Source organism: Oncorhynchus clarkii, chromosome 21 (genome assembly GCF_045791955.1).
Source record: "Oncorhynchus clarkii lewisi isolate Uvic-CL-2024 chromosome 21, UVic_Ocla_1.0, whole genome shotgun sequence".
Classification (NCBI taxonomy): domain Eukaryota; kingdom Metazoa; phylum Chordata; class Actinopteri; order Salmoniformes; family Salmonidae; genus Oncorhynchus; species Oncorhynchus clarkii.
The window spans coordinates 5,643,891-5,657,752 of NC_092167.1; the positions used below are offsets into that span (position 1 = coordinate 5,643,891).

A 13,862-nucleotide genomic window follows, 5' to 3' on the forward strand; every position below is an offset into this window, starting at 1 on the left:
GTATCACCTCTTCTCCTATTCTTTTAACTAGGTTATATTGTCCCTCTGCAGTGGGCTGTGTTATATTGTCCCTCTGCAGTGGGCTGTATCACCTCTTCTCCTATTCTTTTAACTAGGTTATATTGTCCCTCTGCAGTGGGCTGTATCACCTCTTCTCCTATTCTTTTAACTAGGTTATATTGTCCCTCTGCAGTGGGCTGTATCACCTCTTCTCCTATTCTTTTAACTAGGTTATATTGTCCCTCTGCAGTGGGCTGTATCACCTCTTCTCCTATTCTGTTAACTAGGTTATATTGTCCCTCTGCAGTGGGCTGTATCACCTCTTCTCCTATTCTTTTAACTAGGTTATATTGTCCCTCTGCAGTGTGCTGTATCACCTCTTCTCCTATTCTCTTAACTAGGTTATATTGTCCCTCTGCAGTGGGCTGTATCACCTCTTCTCCTATTCTTTTAACTATGTTATATTGTCCCTCTGCAGTGGGCTGTATCACCTCTTCTCCTATTCTGTTAACTAGGTTATATTGTCCCTCTGCAGTGGGCTGTATCACCTCTTCTCCTATTCTCTTAACTAGGTTATATTGTCCCTCTGCAGTGGGCTGTATCACCTCTTCTCCTATTCTTTTAACTAGGTTATATTGTCCCTCTGCAGTGGGCTGTATCACCTCTTCTCCTATTCTCTTAACTAGGTTATATTGTCCCTCTGCAGTGGGCTGTATCCCCTCTTCTCCTATTCTCTTAACTAGGTTATATTGTCCCTCTGCAGTGGGCTGTATCACCTCTTCTCCTATTCTTTTAACTATGTTATATTGTCCCTCTGCAGTGGGCTGTATCACCTCTTCTCCTATTCTCTTAACTAGGTTATATTGTCCCTCTGCAGTGGGCTGTATCACCTCTTCTCCTATTCTTTTAACTAGGTTATATTGTCCCTCTGCAGTGGGCTGTGTTATATTGTCCCTCTGCAGTGGGCTGTATCACCTCTTCTCCTATTCTTTTAACTATGTTATATTGTCCCTCTGCAGTGGGCTGTATCCCCTCTTCTCCTATTCTCTTAACTAGGTTATATTGTCCCTCTGCAGTGGGCTGTATCACCTCTTCTCCTATTCTTTTAACTAGGTTATATTGTCCCTCTGCAGTGGGCTGTGTTATATTGTCCCTCTGCAGTGGGCTGTATCACCTCTTCTCCTATTCTTTTAACTAGGTTATATTGTCCCTCTGCAGTGGGCTGTATCACCTCTTCTCCTATTCTCTTAACTAGGTTATATTGTCCCTCTGCAGTGGGCTGTATCACCTCTTCTCCTATTCTCTTAACTAGGTTATATTGTCCCTCTGCAGTGGGCTGTATCACCTCTTCTCCTATTCTGTTAACTAGGTTATATTGTCCCTCTGCAGTGGGCTGTATCCCCTCTTCTCCTATTCTTTTAACTAGGTTATACTGTCCCTCTGCAGTGGGCTGTATCCCCTCTTCTCCTATTCTGTTAACTAGGTTATATTGTCCCTCTGCAGTGGGCTGTATCCCCTCTTCTCCTATTCTGTTAACTAGGTTATATTGTCCCTCTGCAGTGGGCTGTATCACATCTTCTCCTATTCTTTTAACTAGGTTATATTGTCCCTCTGCAGTGGGCTGTATCACCTCTTCTCCTATTCTTTTAACTAGGTTATATTGTCCCTCTGCAGTGGGCTGTATCACCTCTTCTCCTATTCTTTTAACTAGGTTATATTGTCCCTCTGCAGTGGGCTGTATTACCTCGTCTCCTATTCTCTTAACTATGTTATATTGTCCCTCTGCAGTGGGCTGTATTACCTCTTCTCCTATTCTCTTAACTATGTTATATTGTCCCTCTGCAGTGGGCTGTATCACCTCTTCTCCTATTCTTTTAACTATGTTATATTGTCCCTCTGCAGTGGGCTGTATCACCTCTTCTCCTATTCTGTTAACTAGGTTATATTGTCCCTCTGCAGTGGGCTGTATCACCTCTTCTCCTATTCTTTTAACTAGGTTATATTGTCCCTCTGCAGTGTGCTGTATCCCCTGCTGTAGAGCTCTATCAGGGCTCTGTTTCATCTCTCACCTGATGATTGTAACAGCTTTCTTACACATATAACTCTACTACGAGTGTATTTTGATTGCGGGAAGCTGATCAACTCTGTGGCTTCCCATAATATTCCAGGCTGATTTCCACATTTACAAGATCAGAGCAGTGAATGTGTGCGGCAGGGAACACACAGCCTTGTGGGATTCCAAAGAGGCTACAGGTAGGTAGCACTCGTACAAATGAATAATACATAGTGTTATTTACATGATGTATAGCTTAAAAGCTAGCCGCCCCCCGCGGGCCTAGATGTATTACTAATACCCGAGGGAGAGCGGCGGAACACAGTTCTCTAGAAACTGGCAAATTGTAAAATAAAAAATCTAATAGAAAACCTATCTGAATATAAATTGGGTTTTGTCTGACTCTACCACTGTATATTGAAAAGTGCCAGAGGAGAGTGTGTGTTTACGTCTATCCTTGTGTGTGTGTGTGTGTGTGTGCCATTAATATCAACGTTGAGACAATACCATTACCATATGCGTTTCTTAGAGGGCCTAAAACACGTCCACTTTCCAATGACTTGAGAGAAATAAAGAAGAACGAGAGGACAATGGTATCAGAACGGCACCGTCTGACCTGGTCGTCTGGCCTGGACCTTATTAAATTAAACACACACTTAAGCAGTGAAAGAAAGCAGCCAGCGTCAGCAGGTATTATGGAAATAGACCTTTCCTCTGAACCTACAGTTTAGAGTGAGTTTTAGCAAGCGAGAAACACTATGGTCTCAAACGCAGGGGCAACCAAGAGTCTTTGTTAGTGTATGTGTGTGTGTGCGTGTGTATGTGTGTGTGTGTGTGTGTGTGTGTATATATGTGTGTGTGTGTGTTTGGTCGGCAACAACCATGAAGTCATGTAGGAAGGAAATGAACTGTACTAGTGGTACTACACACAGTGACCTAAGTACATCTGGGGTTTGATGAAGCTACATGACAACTACTGGGAGAGACAGATCCTGGAACAGTACAACTTACTTTCTAATGTCTGTAGCAGTTGCCCGTAGCTACTCTACTGGAAGAGACAGATCCTGGAACAGTACAACTTACTTTCTAATGTCTGTAGCAGTTGCCCGTAGCTATTCTACTGGGAGAGACAGATCCTGGAACAGTACAACTTACTTTCTAATGTCTGTAGCAGTTGCCCGTAGCTACTCTACTGGAAGAGACAGATCCTGGAACAGTACAACTTACTTTCTAATGTCTGTAGCAGTTGCCCGTAGCTATTCTACTGGGAGAGACAGATCCTGGAACAGTACAACTTACTTTCTAATGTCTGTAGCAGTTGCCCGTAGCTACTCTACTGGAAGAGACAGATCCTGGAACAGTACAACTTACTTTCTAATGTCTGTAGCAGTTGCCCGTAGCTATTCTACTGGGAGAGACAGATCCTGGAACAGTACAACTTACTTTCTAATGTCTGTAGCAGTTGCCCGTAGCTACTCTACTGGAAGAGACAGATCCTGGAACAGTACAACTTACTTTCTAATGTCTGTAGCAGTTGCCCGTAGCTATTCTACTGGGAGAGACAGATCCTGGAACAGTACAACTTACTTTCTAATGTCTGTAGCAGTTGCCCATAGCTACTCTACTGGGAGAGACAGATCCTGGAACAGTACAACTTACTTTCTAATGTCTGTAGCAGTTGCCCGTAGCGGAGCAAGATCATTATTGCCATTCTTTTCAGACAACAAAATCATGCAGCAATATGGGAATAAACAGACGCTTTCATTAGATGTAGAACTCATTCATGTTTTACTTTTCAGACAGTAGAGATTTGTAAACAAAACAACATGTCTTATAAATTACAGTAGATGGGGATAGACACCAACAAGTTATTCATACGTATCCCAAGGTACACCCCCCCCCCCCCCCCCCCCGCCCGTGGGCCCACCTGTTTAGCTTGGTTGACACACTGCAGGTAGCGGGAGGCGATGGTGGAGCAGAGCAGCGTCTTCCCACTGTGTTCCTGGTAGCACTTCAGAATCTGACCCTGCAGATCAGCACACACTGGACTCACCTCAAACCGCCTGGAGGAGACAGACTTTAGTATTTACAATCAATATCATACACTACACACATTACACATTCAAATCAATCACATCAGCCCACACATACACACCTAGAAAACAACTACTAACATTCCCCATTTACTGACAGCAGGAGAGAGAAGAGAGCGAGAGACACACAAAACATTAAATTGTCCTGCCCATTCGGCCCATTCCCCATCCCACAGCAGTGGTTCATCTGGGATCAGTCAGACTGTAGAAGAGATGGGGCCAAAGGTTGATCCAGCCAATGGAAGTAACCGTCAGCGCAACAGTGACGGGCATGCCAATCCATTCATTAGAGGCTCCCCACGTCAATGGAAGGGCCAGAGGACGTGTGAATATTGGCGAGCCGTGCCATCCTGTCACCAGCAGAAAGGTTCTATACCTGTCCCTCTGGAAACAGGAGATCTATGCAGGGTTTATTTTCTATGGCTAATTGTGTTCTCTTTTCTCCTCAGAAAACACACTGGCCAAACAATGTCTAATACGGACACACCCAGAAAATAAACAGGAGGACAAAAAGGATAAAGAAAATCAACAACAACAAGGACTGAGATAGGAAACCCTTCATCATAGTGATGAAGATGATGACTCTCGTGGGTTTATTGACGACACACCTGAGAACTGAGTATCAGTATTGATTGACTATAGGTTTCTGATTGCATTGACACACCCTCTCCTATAGCTAGCTGTCCCCGTGGTCGTGCTAAGTGGACATTTATTGACTGATGATTGATTATTGTACTGCAATGTTAAAGGGAAATGGCACACAAGCATTTTCACTGCACCTTTTACACCTGTAAACTGTGTACTTCACAAATAAACATTTATTTGAGGAATACAGCACCCAAATGGCTAGTCCTTACTTCTGACACCAAATAGCCATTCACAACGCGGAAACAGCTACTGACACCGCGGCAACAACTACTGACACCGCGGCAACAACTACTGACACCGCGGCAACAGCTACTGACACCGCGGCAACAGCTACTGACACCGCGGCAACAGCTACTGACACCGCGGCAACAGCTACTGACACCGCGGCAACAGCTACTGACACCGCGGCAACAACTACTGACACCGCGGCAACAACTACTGACACCGCGGCAACAACTACTGACACCGCGGCAACAACTACTGACACCGCGGCAACAACTACTGACACCGCGGCAACAGCTACTGACACCGCGGCAACAGCTACTGACACCGCGGCAACAGCTACTGACACCGCGGCAACAGCTACTGACACCGCGGAAACAGCTACTGACACCGCGGAAACAGCTACTGACACCGCGGAAACAGCTCCTGACACCGCGGAAACAGCTACTGACACCGCGGAAACAACTACTGACACCGCGGAAACAACTACTGACACCGCGGAAACAACTACTGACACCGCGGAAACAACTATTGACACTGAGCTGTCAGTGTATCAAACGTCACAAGTGCGCTAATGCTAACCAAAACTGTCTGCATAGTTCAGTACTGTTGAGCCACCAAATTGTTCCACTTTCGTGCTAGTTGTACATCACAATGCTTATCTTAAGCTAAAGACTAGCTTCAGTCCACAAATGGTCTTTCATCACCACTGCAATGCCATATGGGTCCCAAAGTGTTAGTGCCTTTTCGCTAATCTCAGCAGCAATGACTATCAACTGCACCAATGATCTCATGCTAACAGCTAGCAGGATCTGTCTCTTGACAGTTAGCACACCCCATAAACCACCCATACATAAAAGATACACCTGCACATGTTAGGGCCATTATGCTAATGTTGGCATCATCCTTTAGCAGTTAGCACACAAAAGTGCTGATTTCGCCTGTCAGCACCTTTCTGATCCTTGGAGGGGCATTAGGGGCACAGCTGAGCCCCTCCAGTTCCAATCAGGTGTTGGATTTACTGCCTGTAGTGAGAATTCACCCTCCTGTTGGGATTGAAAGGACACAACGGCCACATGGTTCATTACCCAGGATGCAATGCAGGAGGGCTGGTTGCATGGGACCTCTGAGTATGGCCGCCAATACATGGCCACGGTATTATGGCCAAAGGGATGTCACCAGCCGCCACTGCATTTAACAGCAAGTAGGCGAGTAAGGCACCTATTGATACGAAGCAGCAAAGTACTGGATGATCAGAAATATATTCTTAACATTGTTAACTTTCCATTTAATGGATATTTCTGATGGTACTGTAGGCTGTCACTATTCTTCACATTTGAGCAGTGATCGAACATAACGCGCCATCTCATATACATAGAAGCTCTTCAAGCACCGAGAGAATCCACTCATTGCCTTCGGAGTGACATGCCCATTTCTCCAAGTCTCTGCGGTGAAGGATGACAGTGTGTCTCACATACACAGGCAGCAGAATTCTCCTCCTGCAGCTCCTATACCGTAGCATTCATTCCACTGCCTTTGGGCATCTTCAGGGACCAGGCAGCCACACACACCCGCTAATTATTTTCTTAAGCGTTTGCGTTAATGCCAGGTGCAGCCTGCTGATACAACACAAGTGTTTGTTTCTCTTAGAAACCATTACAGATGACAGAGAGGGGGGGGAGGGGGGGAGGTAGAACACCCAGAGAGGAAGAGGGTAAGAGAGAGCGAGAGAAAGAGGGTAAGAGAGAGAGAGGAAAAGGGTAAGAGAGAGAGGAAATGAGAGATAAACCACAGTTTTCTCATTCCTTCCTTCTCTTTCCCTACTCCATAGAGAGACCTGAGACAGTGTTTAGTTAATCAGGACAATAACACTGTCACACACACACACACTCTGGCTCACGCAGGGTCATTCATCATCCATCATTAAGATGAATATTAACTCATTCTCACAGCCACGGGTAGAGGAGAGTGAAGAGAAAGAGACGGAGAAAGAGAATTTCTGCCCTCTCAATATTACATTAGGCTCTCCCTCATCAGTTACTATCACCTGTAATACAGTCGGCCTGTGTGCTGCATAGCCACAGCACAGCAACTGTATCTTCCCAATACAACCTCAGAGAAAGGTTTTGTAGTTTTGTTAGTGGAGTAGTCAAGGGGAAGGTACTGTAGCACCACATAGTGAATACCATTCCCAGGGAACTGTCTATGATATATTTACATGTAGTCAGAAACAGCAGTGATTCATCCTGTTCCCATGAAACCTGAACACTGGGGCATCCGTAAACATCCCCCTTCTCCCCCCTCTATCGGTTTCTCGACCCCACAGGAATCAAAAGCACAAAAACGTTTCAATGCTGTGACCTTTGAGGAGGAAACAGTTGGTTGTGGTCTAAGATCAGACTTGTAGCTAATATGTTCTGACGTAATGGGTCAGAAATCTGAGGGGGACCATGGTTCATATTTGTTTTTACAATGCTCTTTGTTCAGGGTTGGGAAGAGACCGAATGGCTCCTCTGAACTGTCAGACATATAGATTTGTCTGATCTCTGCCTCTCTCCTTCTCGGTTTCTCTCCCTCACGGTTTCTCTCTCCCTTTCCGTTTTTCTCTCTTTGTCTCGCAGTTCCTTCCTCCCTCTCATTCCCCTTCTCTAACACAGACAACCAGAAGATTCATTTGCATGTCAAATCCATCTGCTGTCAATCAAAAATTCCCTCTCACTGCATGGCCATCCCCCTCCGAGGAGCCTGGGATATTTAATAAAACTTCAGAGGGGGAGAGATTGAAACAAATGGAGACGTGAAGCTGAGCGGGGCGAGAGAGGGAGGTGTGTGTACTGTACCTACGGAGTGGGGGGACAATACATCTCTCTGCTTATATAGGAGGCCATCAGTAAAGGTCTCCATGCCAACATAGCTCTATTGATACGAGATACGTTTCCCCTCCATCCTCCTCTCCTCCCTCTCTCCCCCCCTTGATCCATAGATAGAGCAGGAGAGAGGGGACGCTTAGGGTTTGTTTCATATAGCTACACTATGGTTTATACACTACAGCCACATAAATCAAGCTGGAGAGGGGAGACATATGACAGACCGCAGGGAGCCGCATTGAGATGAGATGCTTTATCAGAGATGGGGAGAAAGAACGAGAGAGGGGTGGGCAAGAGAGAGAGAGAGAGGGGTGGGCAAGAGAGAGAGAGAGAGGGGTGGGCAAGAGAGAGAGAGAGAGGGGAGTGGGCAAGAGAGAGAGAGAGAGGGGAGTGGGCAAGAGAGAGAGAGAGAGGGGAGTGGGCAAGAGAGAGAGAGAGAGGGGAGTGGGCAAGAGAGAGAGAGGGGGGAGTGGGCAAGAGAGAGAGAGAGAGAGGGGAGTGGGCAAGAGAGAGAGAGAGGGGAGTGGGCAAGAGAGAGGGGAGTGGGCAAGAGAGAGAGAGAGAGGGGAGTGGGCAAGAGAGAGAGAGAGAGAGAGAAAGAGAGAGAGGCTGAAGAACATGTAAAAAGCGAAAGCACACAGGAGAGGGTGGCTGGAGAGGAGGGGACAGGCAGAGAGATACACTAAATAAAGCCAGTAGAAGAAAGATGTAGCATGGGGAAGAGGGTGAAGGAGAGGAGGGGACAGGGCAGAGAGATACACTAAATAAAGCCAGTAGAAGAAAGATGTAGCATGGGGAAGAGGGTGAAGGAGAGGAGGGGACAGGCAGAGATATACACTAAATAAAGCCAGTAGAAGAAAGATGTAGCATGGGGAAGAGGGTGAAGGAGAGGAGGGGACAGGCAGAGAGATACACTAAATAAAGCCAGTAGAAGAAAGATGTAGCATGGGGAATAGGTTGAAGGAGAGGAGGGGACAGGCAGAGAGATACACTAAATAAAGCCAGTAGAAGAAAGATGTAACATGGGGTAGAGGGTGAAGGAGAGGAGGGGACAGGGCAGAGAGATACACTAAATAAAGCCAGTAGAAGAAAGATGTAGCATGGGGAAGAGGGTGAAGGAGAGGAGGGGACAGGCAGAGAGATACACTAAATAAAGCCCGTAGAAGTAAGATGTAGCATGGGGAAGAGGTTGAAGGAGAGGAGGGGACAGGGCAGAGAGATACACTAAATAAAGCCAGTAGAAGAAAGATGTAGCATGGGGAAGAGGGTGAAGGAGAGGAGGGGACAGGGCAGAGAGATACACTAAATAAAGCCAGTAGAAGAAAGTGTAGCATGGGGAAGAGGGTGAAGGAGAGGAGGGGACAGGGCAGAGAGATACACTAAATAAAGCCAGTAGAAGAAAGATGTAGCATGGGGAAGAGGTTAAAGGAGAGGAGGGGACAGGGCAGAGAGATACACTAAATAAAGCCAGTAGAAGAAAGATGTAGCATGGGGAAGAGGGTGGCTGGAGAGGAGGGGACAGGGCAGAGAGATACACTAAATAAAGCCAGTAGAAGAAAGATGTAGCATGGGGAAGAGGTTGAAGGAGAGGAGGGGACAGGGCAGAGAGATACACTAAATAAAGCCAGTAGAAGAAAGATGTAGCATGGGGAAGAGGGTGAAGTAGAGGAGGGGACAGGGCAGAGAGATACACTAAATAAAGCCGTAGAAGAAAGATGTAGCATGGGGAAGAGGTTGAAGGAGAGGAGGGGACAGGGCAGAGAGATACACTAAATAAAGCCAGTAGAAAAAAGATGTAGCATGGGGAAGAGGGTGAAGGAGAGGAGGGGACAGGGCAGAGAGATACACTAAATAAAGCCAGTAGAAAAAAGATGTAGCATGGGGAAGAGGGTGAAGGAGAGGAGGGGACAGGGCAGAGAGATACACTAAATAAAGCCAGTAGAAGAAAGATGTAGCATGGGGAAGAGGTTGAAGGAGAGGAGGGGACAGGGCAGAGAGATACACTAAATAAAGCCAGTAGAAGAAAGATGTAGCATGGGGAAGAGGGTGAAGGAGAGGAGGGGACAGGGCAGAGAGATACACTAAATAAAGCCAGTAGAAGAAAGATGTAGCATGGGGAAGAGGGTGAAGGAGAGGAGGGGACAGGGCAGAGAGATACACTAAATAAAGCCAGTAGAAGAAAGATGTAGCATGGGGAAGAGGTTGAAGGAGAGGAGGGGACAGGGCAGAGAGATACACTAAATAAAGCCAGTAGAAGAAAGATGTAGCATGGGGAAGAGGTTGAAGGAGAGGAGGGGACAGGCAGAGAGATACACTAAATAAAGCCAGTAGAAGAAAGATGTAGCATGGGGAAGAGGGTGAAGGAGAGGAGGGGACAGGGCAGAGAGATACACTAAATAAAGCCAGTAGAAGAAAGATGTAGCATGGGGAAGAGGGTGGCTGGAGAGGAGGGGACAGGGCAGAGAGATACACTAAATAAAGCCAGTAGAAGAAAGATGTAGCATGGGGAAGAGGGTGAAGGAGAGGAGGGGACAGGGCAGAGAGATACACTAAATAAAGCCAGTAGAAGAAAGATGTAGCATGGGGAAGAGGGTGAAGGAGAGGAGGGGACAGGGCAGAGAGATACACTAAATAAAGCCAGTAGAAGAAAGATGTAGCATGGGGAAGAGGGTGAAGGAGAGGAGGGGACAGGGCAGAGAGATACACTAAATAAAGCCAGTAGAAGAAAGATGTAGCATGGGGAAGAGGGTGGCTGGAGAGGAGGGGACAGGGCAGAGAGATACACTAAATAAAGCCAGTAGAAGAAAGATGTAGCATGGGGAAGAGGTTGAAGGAGAGGAGGGGACAGGGCAGAGAGATACACTAAATAAAGCCAGTAGAAGAAAGATGTAGCATGGGGAAGAGGGTGAAGTAGAGGAGGGGACAGGGCAGAGAGATACACTAAATAAAGCCGTAGAAGAAAGATGTAGCATGGGGAAGAGGTTGAAGGAGAGGAGGGGACAGGGCAGAGAGATACACTAAATAAAGCCAGTAGAAGAAAGATGTAGCATGGGGAAGAGGGTGAAGGAGAGGAGGGGACAGGGCAGAGAGATACACTAAATAAAGCCAGTAGAAGAAAGATGTAGCATGGGGAAGAGGGTGAAGGAGAGGAGGGGACAGGGCAGAGAGATACACTAAATAAAGCCAGTAGAAGAAAGATGTAGCATGGGGAAGAGGGTGAAGGAGAGGAGGGGACAGGGCAGAGAGATACACTAAATAAAGCCAGTAGAAGAAAGTGTAGCATGGGGAAGAGGGTGAAGGAGAGGAGGGGACAGGGCAGAGAGATACACTAAATAAAGCCAGTAGAAGAAAGATGTAGCATGGGGAAGAGGTTGAAGGAGAGGAGGGGACAGGGCAGAGAGATACACTAAATAAAGCCAGTAGAAGAAAGATGTAGCATGGGGAAGAGGGTGGCTGGAGAGGAGGGGACAGGGCAGAGAGATACACTAAATAAAGCCAGTAGAAGAAAGATGTAGCATGGGGAAGAGGTTGAAGGAGAGGAGGGGACAGGGCAGAGAGATACACTAAATAAAGCCAGTAGAAGAAAGATGTAGCATGGGGAAGAGGGTGAAGTAGAGGAGGGGACAGGGCAGAGAGATACACTAAATAAAGCCGTAGAAGAAAGATGTAGCATGGGGAAGAGGTTGAAGGAGAGGAGGGGACAGGGCAGAGAGATACACTAAATAAAGCCAGTAGAAGAAAGATGTAGCATGGGGAAGAGGGTGAAGGAGAGGAGGGGACAGGGCAGAGAGATACACTAAATAAAGCCAGTAGAAGAAAGATGTAGCATGGGGAAGAGGGTGAAGGAGAGGAGGGGACAGGCAGAGAGATACACTAAATAAAGCCAGTAGAAGAAAGATGTAGCATGGGGAAGAGGTTGAAGGAGAGGAGGGGACAGGGCAGAGAGATACACTAAATAAAGCCAGTAGAAGAAAGATGTAGCATGGGGAAGAGGGTGGCTGGAGAGGAGGGGACAGGGCAGAGAGATACACTAAATAAAGCCAGTAGAAGAAAGATGTAGCATGGGGAAGAGGTTGAAGGAGAGGAGGGGACAGGGCAGAGAGATACACTAAATAAAGCCAGTAGAAGAAAGATGTAGCATGGGGAAGAGGGTGAAGTAGAGGAGGGGACAGGGCAGAGAGATACACTAAATAAAGCCGTAGAAGAAAGATGTAGCATGGGGAAGAGGTTGAAGGAGAGGAGGGGACAGGGCAGAGAGATACACTAAATAAAGCCAGTAGAAGAAAGATGTAGCATGGGGAAGAGGGTGAAGGAGAGGAGGGGACAGGGCAGAGAGATACACTAAATAAAGCCAGTAGAAGAAAGATGTAGCATGGGGAAGAGGGTGAAGGAGAGGAGGGGACAGGGCAGAGAGATACACTAAATAAAGCCAGTAGAAGAAAGATGTAGCATGGGGAAGAGGGTGGCTGGAGAGGAGGGGACAGGGCAGAGAGATACACTAAATAAAGCCAGTAGAAGAAAGATGTAGCATGGGGAAGAGGTTGAAGGAGAGGAGGGGACAGGGCAGAGAGATACACTAAATAAAGCCAGTAGAAGAAAGATGTAGCATGGGGAAGAGGGTGAAGTAGAGGAGGGGACAGGGCAGAGAGATACACTAAATAAAGCCGTAGAAGAAAGATGTAGCATGGGGAAGAGGTTGAAGGAGAGGAGGGGACAGGGCAGAGAGATACACTAAATAAAGCCAGTAGAAGAAAGATGTAGCATGGGGAAGAGGGTGAAGGAGAGGAGGGGACAGGGCAGAGAGATACACTAAATAAAGCCAGTAGAAGAAAGATGTAGCATGGGGAAGAGGGTGAAGGAGAGGAGGGGACAGGGCAGAGAGATACACTAAATAAAGCCAGTAGAAGAAAGATGTAGCATGGGGAAGAGGGTGAAGGAGAGGAGGGGACAGGGCAGAGAGATACACTAAATAAAGCCAGTAGAAGAAAGTGTAGCATGGGGAAGAGGGTGAAGGAGAGGAGGGGACAGGGCAGAGAGATACACTAAATAAAGCCAGTAGAAGAAAGATGTAGCATGGGGAAGAGGTTGAAGGAGAGGAGGGGACAGGGCAGAGAGATACACTAAATAAAGCCAGTAGAAGAAAGATGTAGCATGGGGAAGAGGTTGAAGGAGAGGAGGGGACAGGGCAGAGAGATACACTAAATAAAGCCAGTAGAAGAAAGATGTAGCATGGGGAAGAGGGTGGCTGGAGAGGAGGGGACAGGGCAGAGAGATACACTAAATAAAGCCAGTAGAAGAAAGATGTAGCATGGGGAAGAGGTTGAAGGAGAGGAGGGGACAGGGCAGAGAGATACACTAAATAAAGCCAGTAGAAGAAAGATGTAGCATGGGGAAGAGGGTGAAGTAGAGGAGGGGACAGGGCAGAGAGATACACTAAATAAAGCCGTAGAAGAAAGATGTAGCATGGGGAAGAGGTTGAAGGAGAGGAGGGGACAGGGCAGAGAGATACACTAAATAAAGCCAGTAGAAGAAAGATGTAGCATGGGGAAGAGGGTGAAGGAGAGGAGGGGACAGGGCAGAGAGATACACTAAATAAAGCCAGTAGAAGAAAGATGTAGCATGGGGAAGAGGTTGAAGGAGAGGAGGGGACAGGGCAGAGAGATACACTAAATAAAGCCAGTAGAAGAAAGATGTAGCATGGGGAAGAGGGTGAAGGAGAGGAGGGGACAGGGCAGAGAGATACACTAAATAAAGCCAGTAGAAGAAAGATGTAGCATGGGGAAGAGGGTGAAGTAGAGGAGGGGACAGGGCAGAGAGATACACTAAATAAAGCCAGTAGAAGAAAGATGTAGCATGGGGAAGAGGTTGAAGGAGAGGAGGGGACAGGGCAGAGAGATACACTAAATAAAGCCAGTAGAAGAAAGATGTAGCATGGGGAAGAGGGTGAAGGAGAGGAGGGGACAGGGCAGAGAGATACAC

General features: G+C 46.9%; 1 protein-coding gene across 8 annotated transcripts in view; it reads right to left on the reverse strand.

Moving 5' to 3' along the window:
• LOC139378418 (MICOS complex subunit MIC19-like) overlaps positions 1-13,862 on the reverse strand; it is a 130,874-nt gene that overhangs the window by 19,741 nt on the left and 97,271 nt on the right. For all 8 annotated transcript variants that reach the window (XR_011628291.1, XM_071120573.1, XM_071120572.1 and 5 more), the window contains one exon: positions 3,981-4,116. Coding sequence is in view for 7 of the 8 variants with exons in the window: in XM_071120573.1 (XP_070976674.1) it covers positions 3,981-4,116 (136 nt within the window). In the remaining variant the exon portion in view is untranslated. The remainder of the gene's footprint in view (positions 1-3,980; positions 4,117-13,862) is intronic.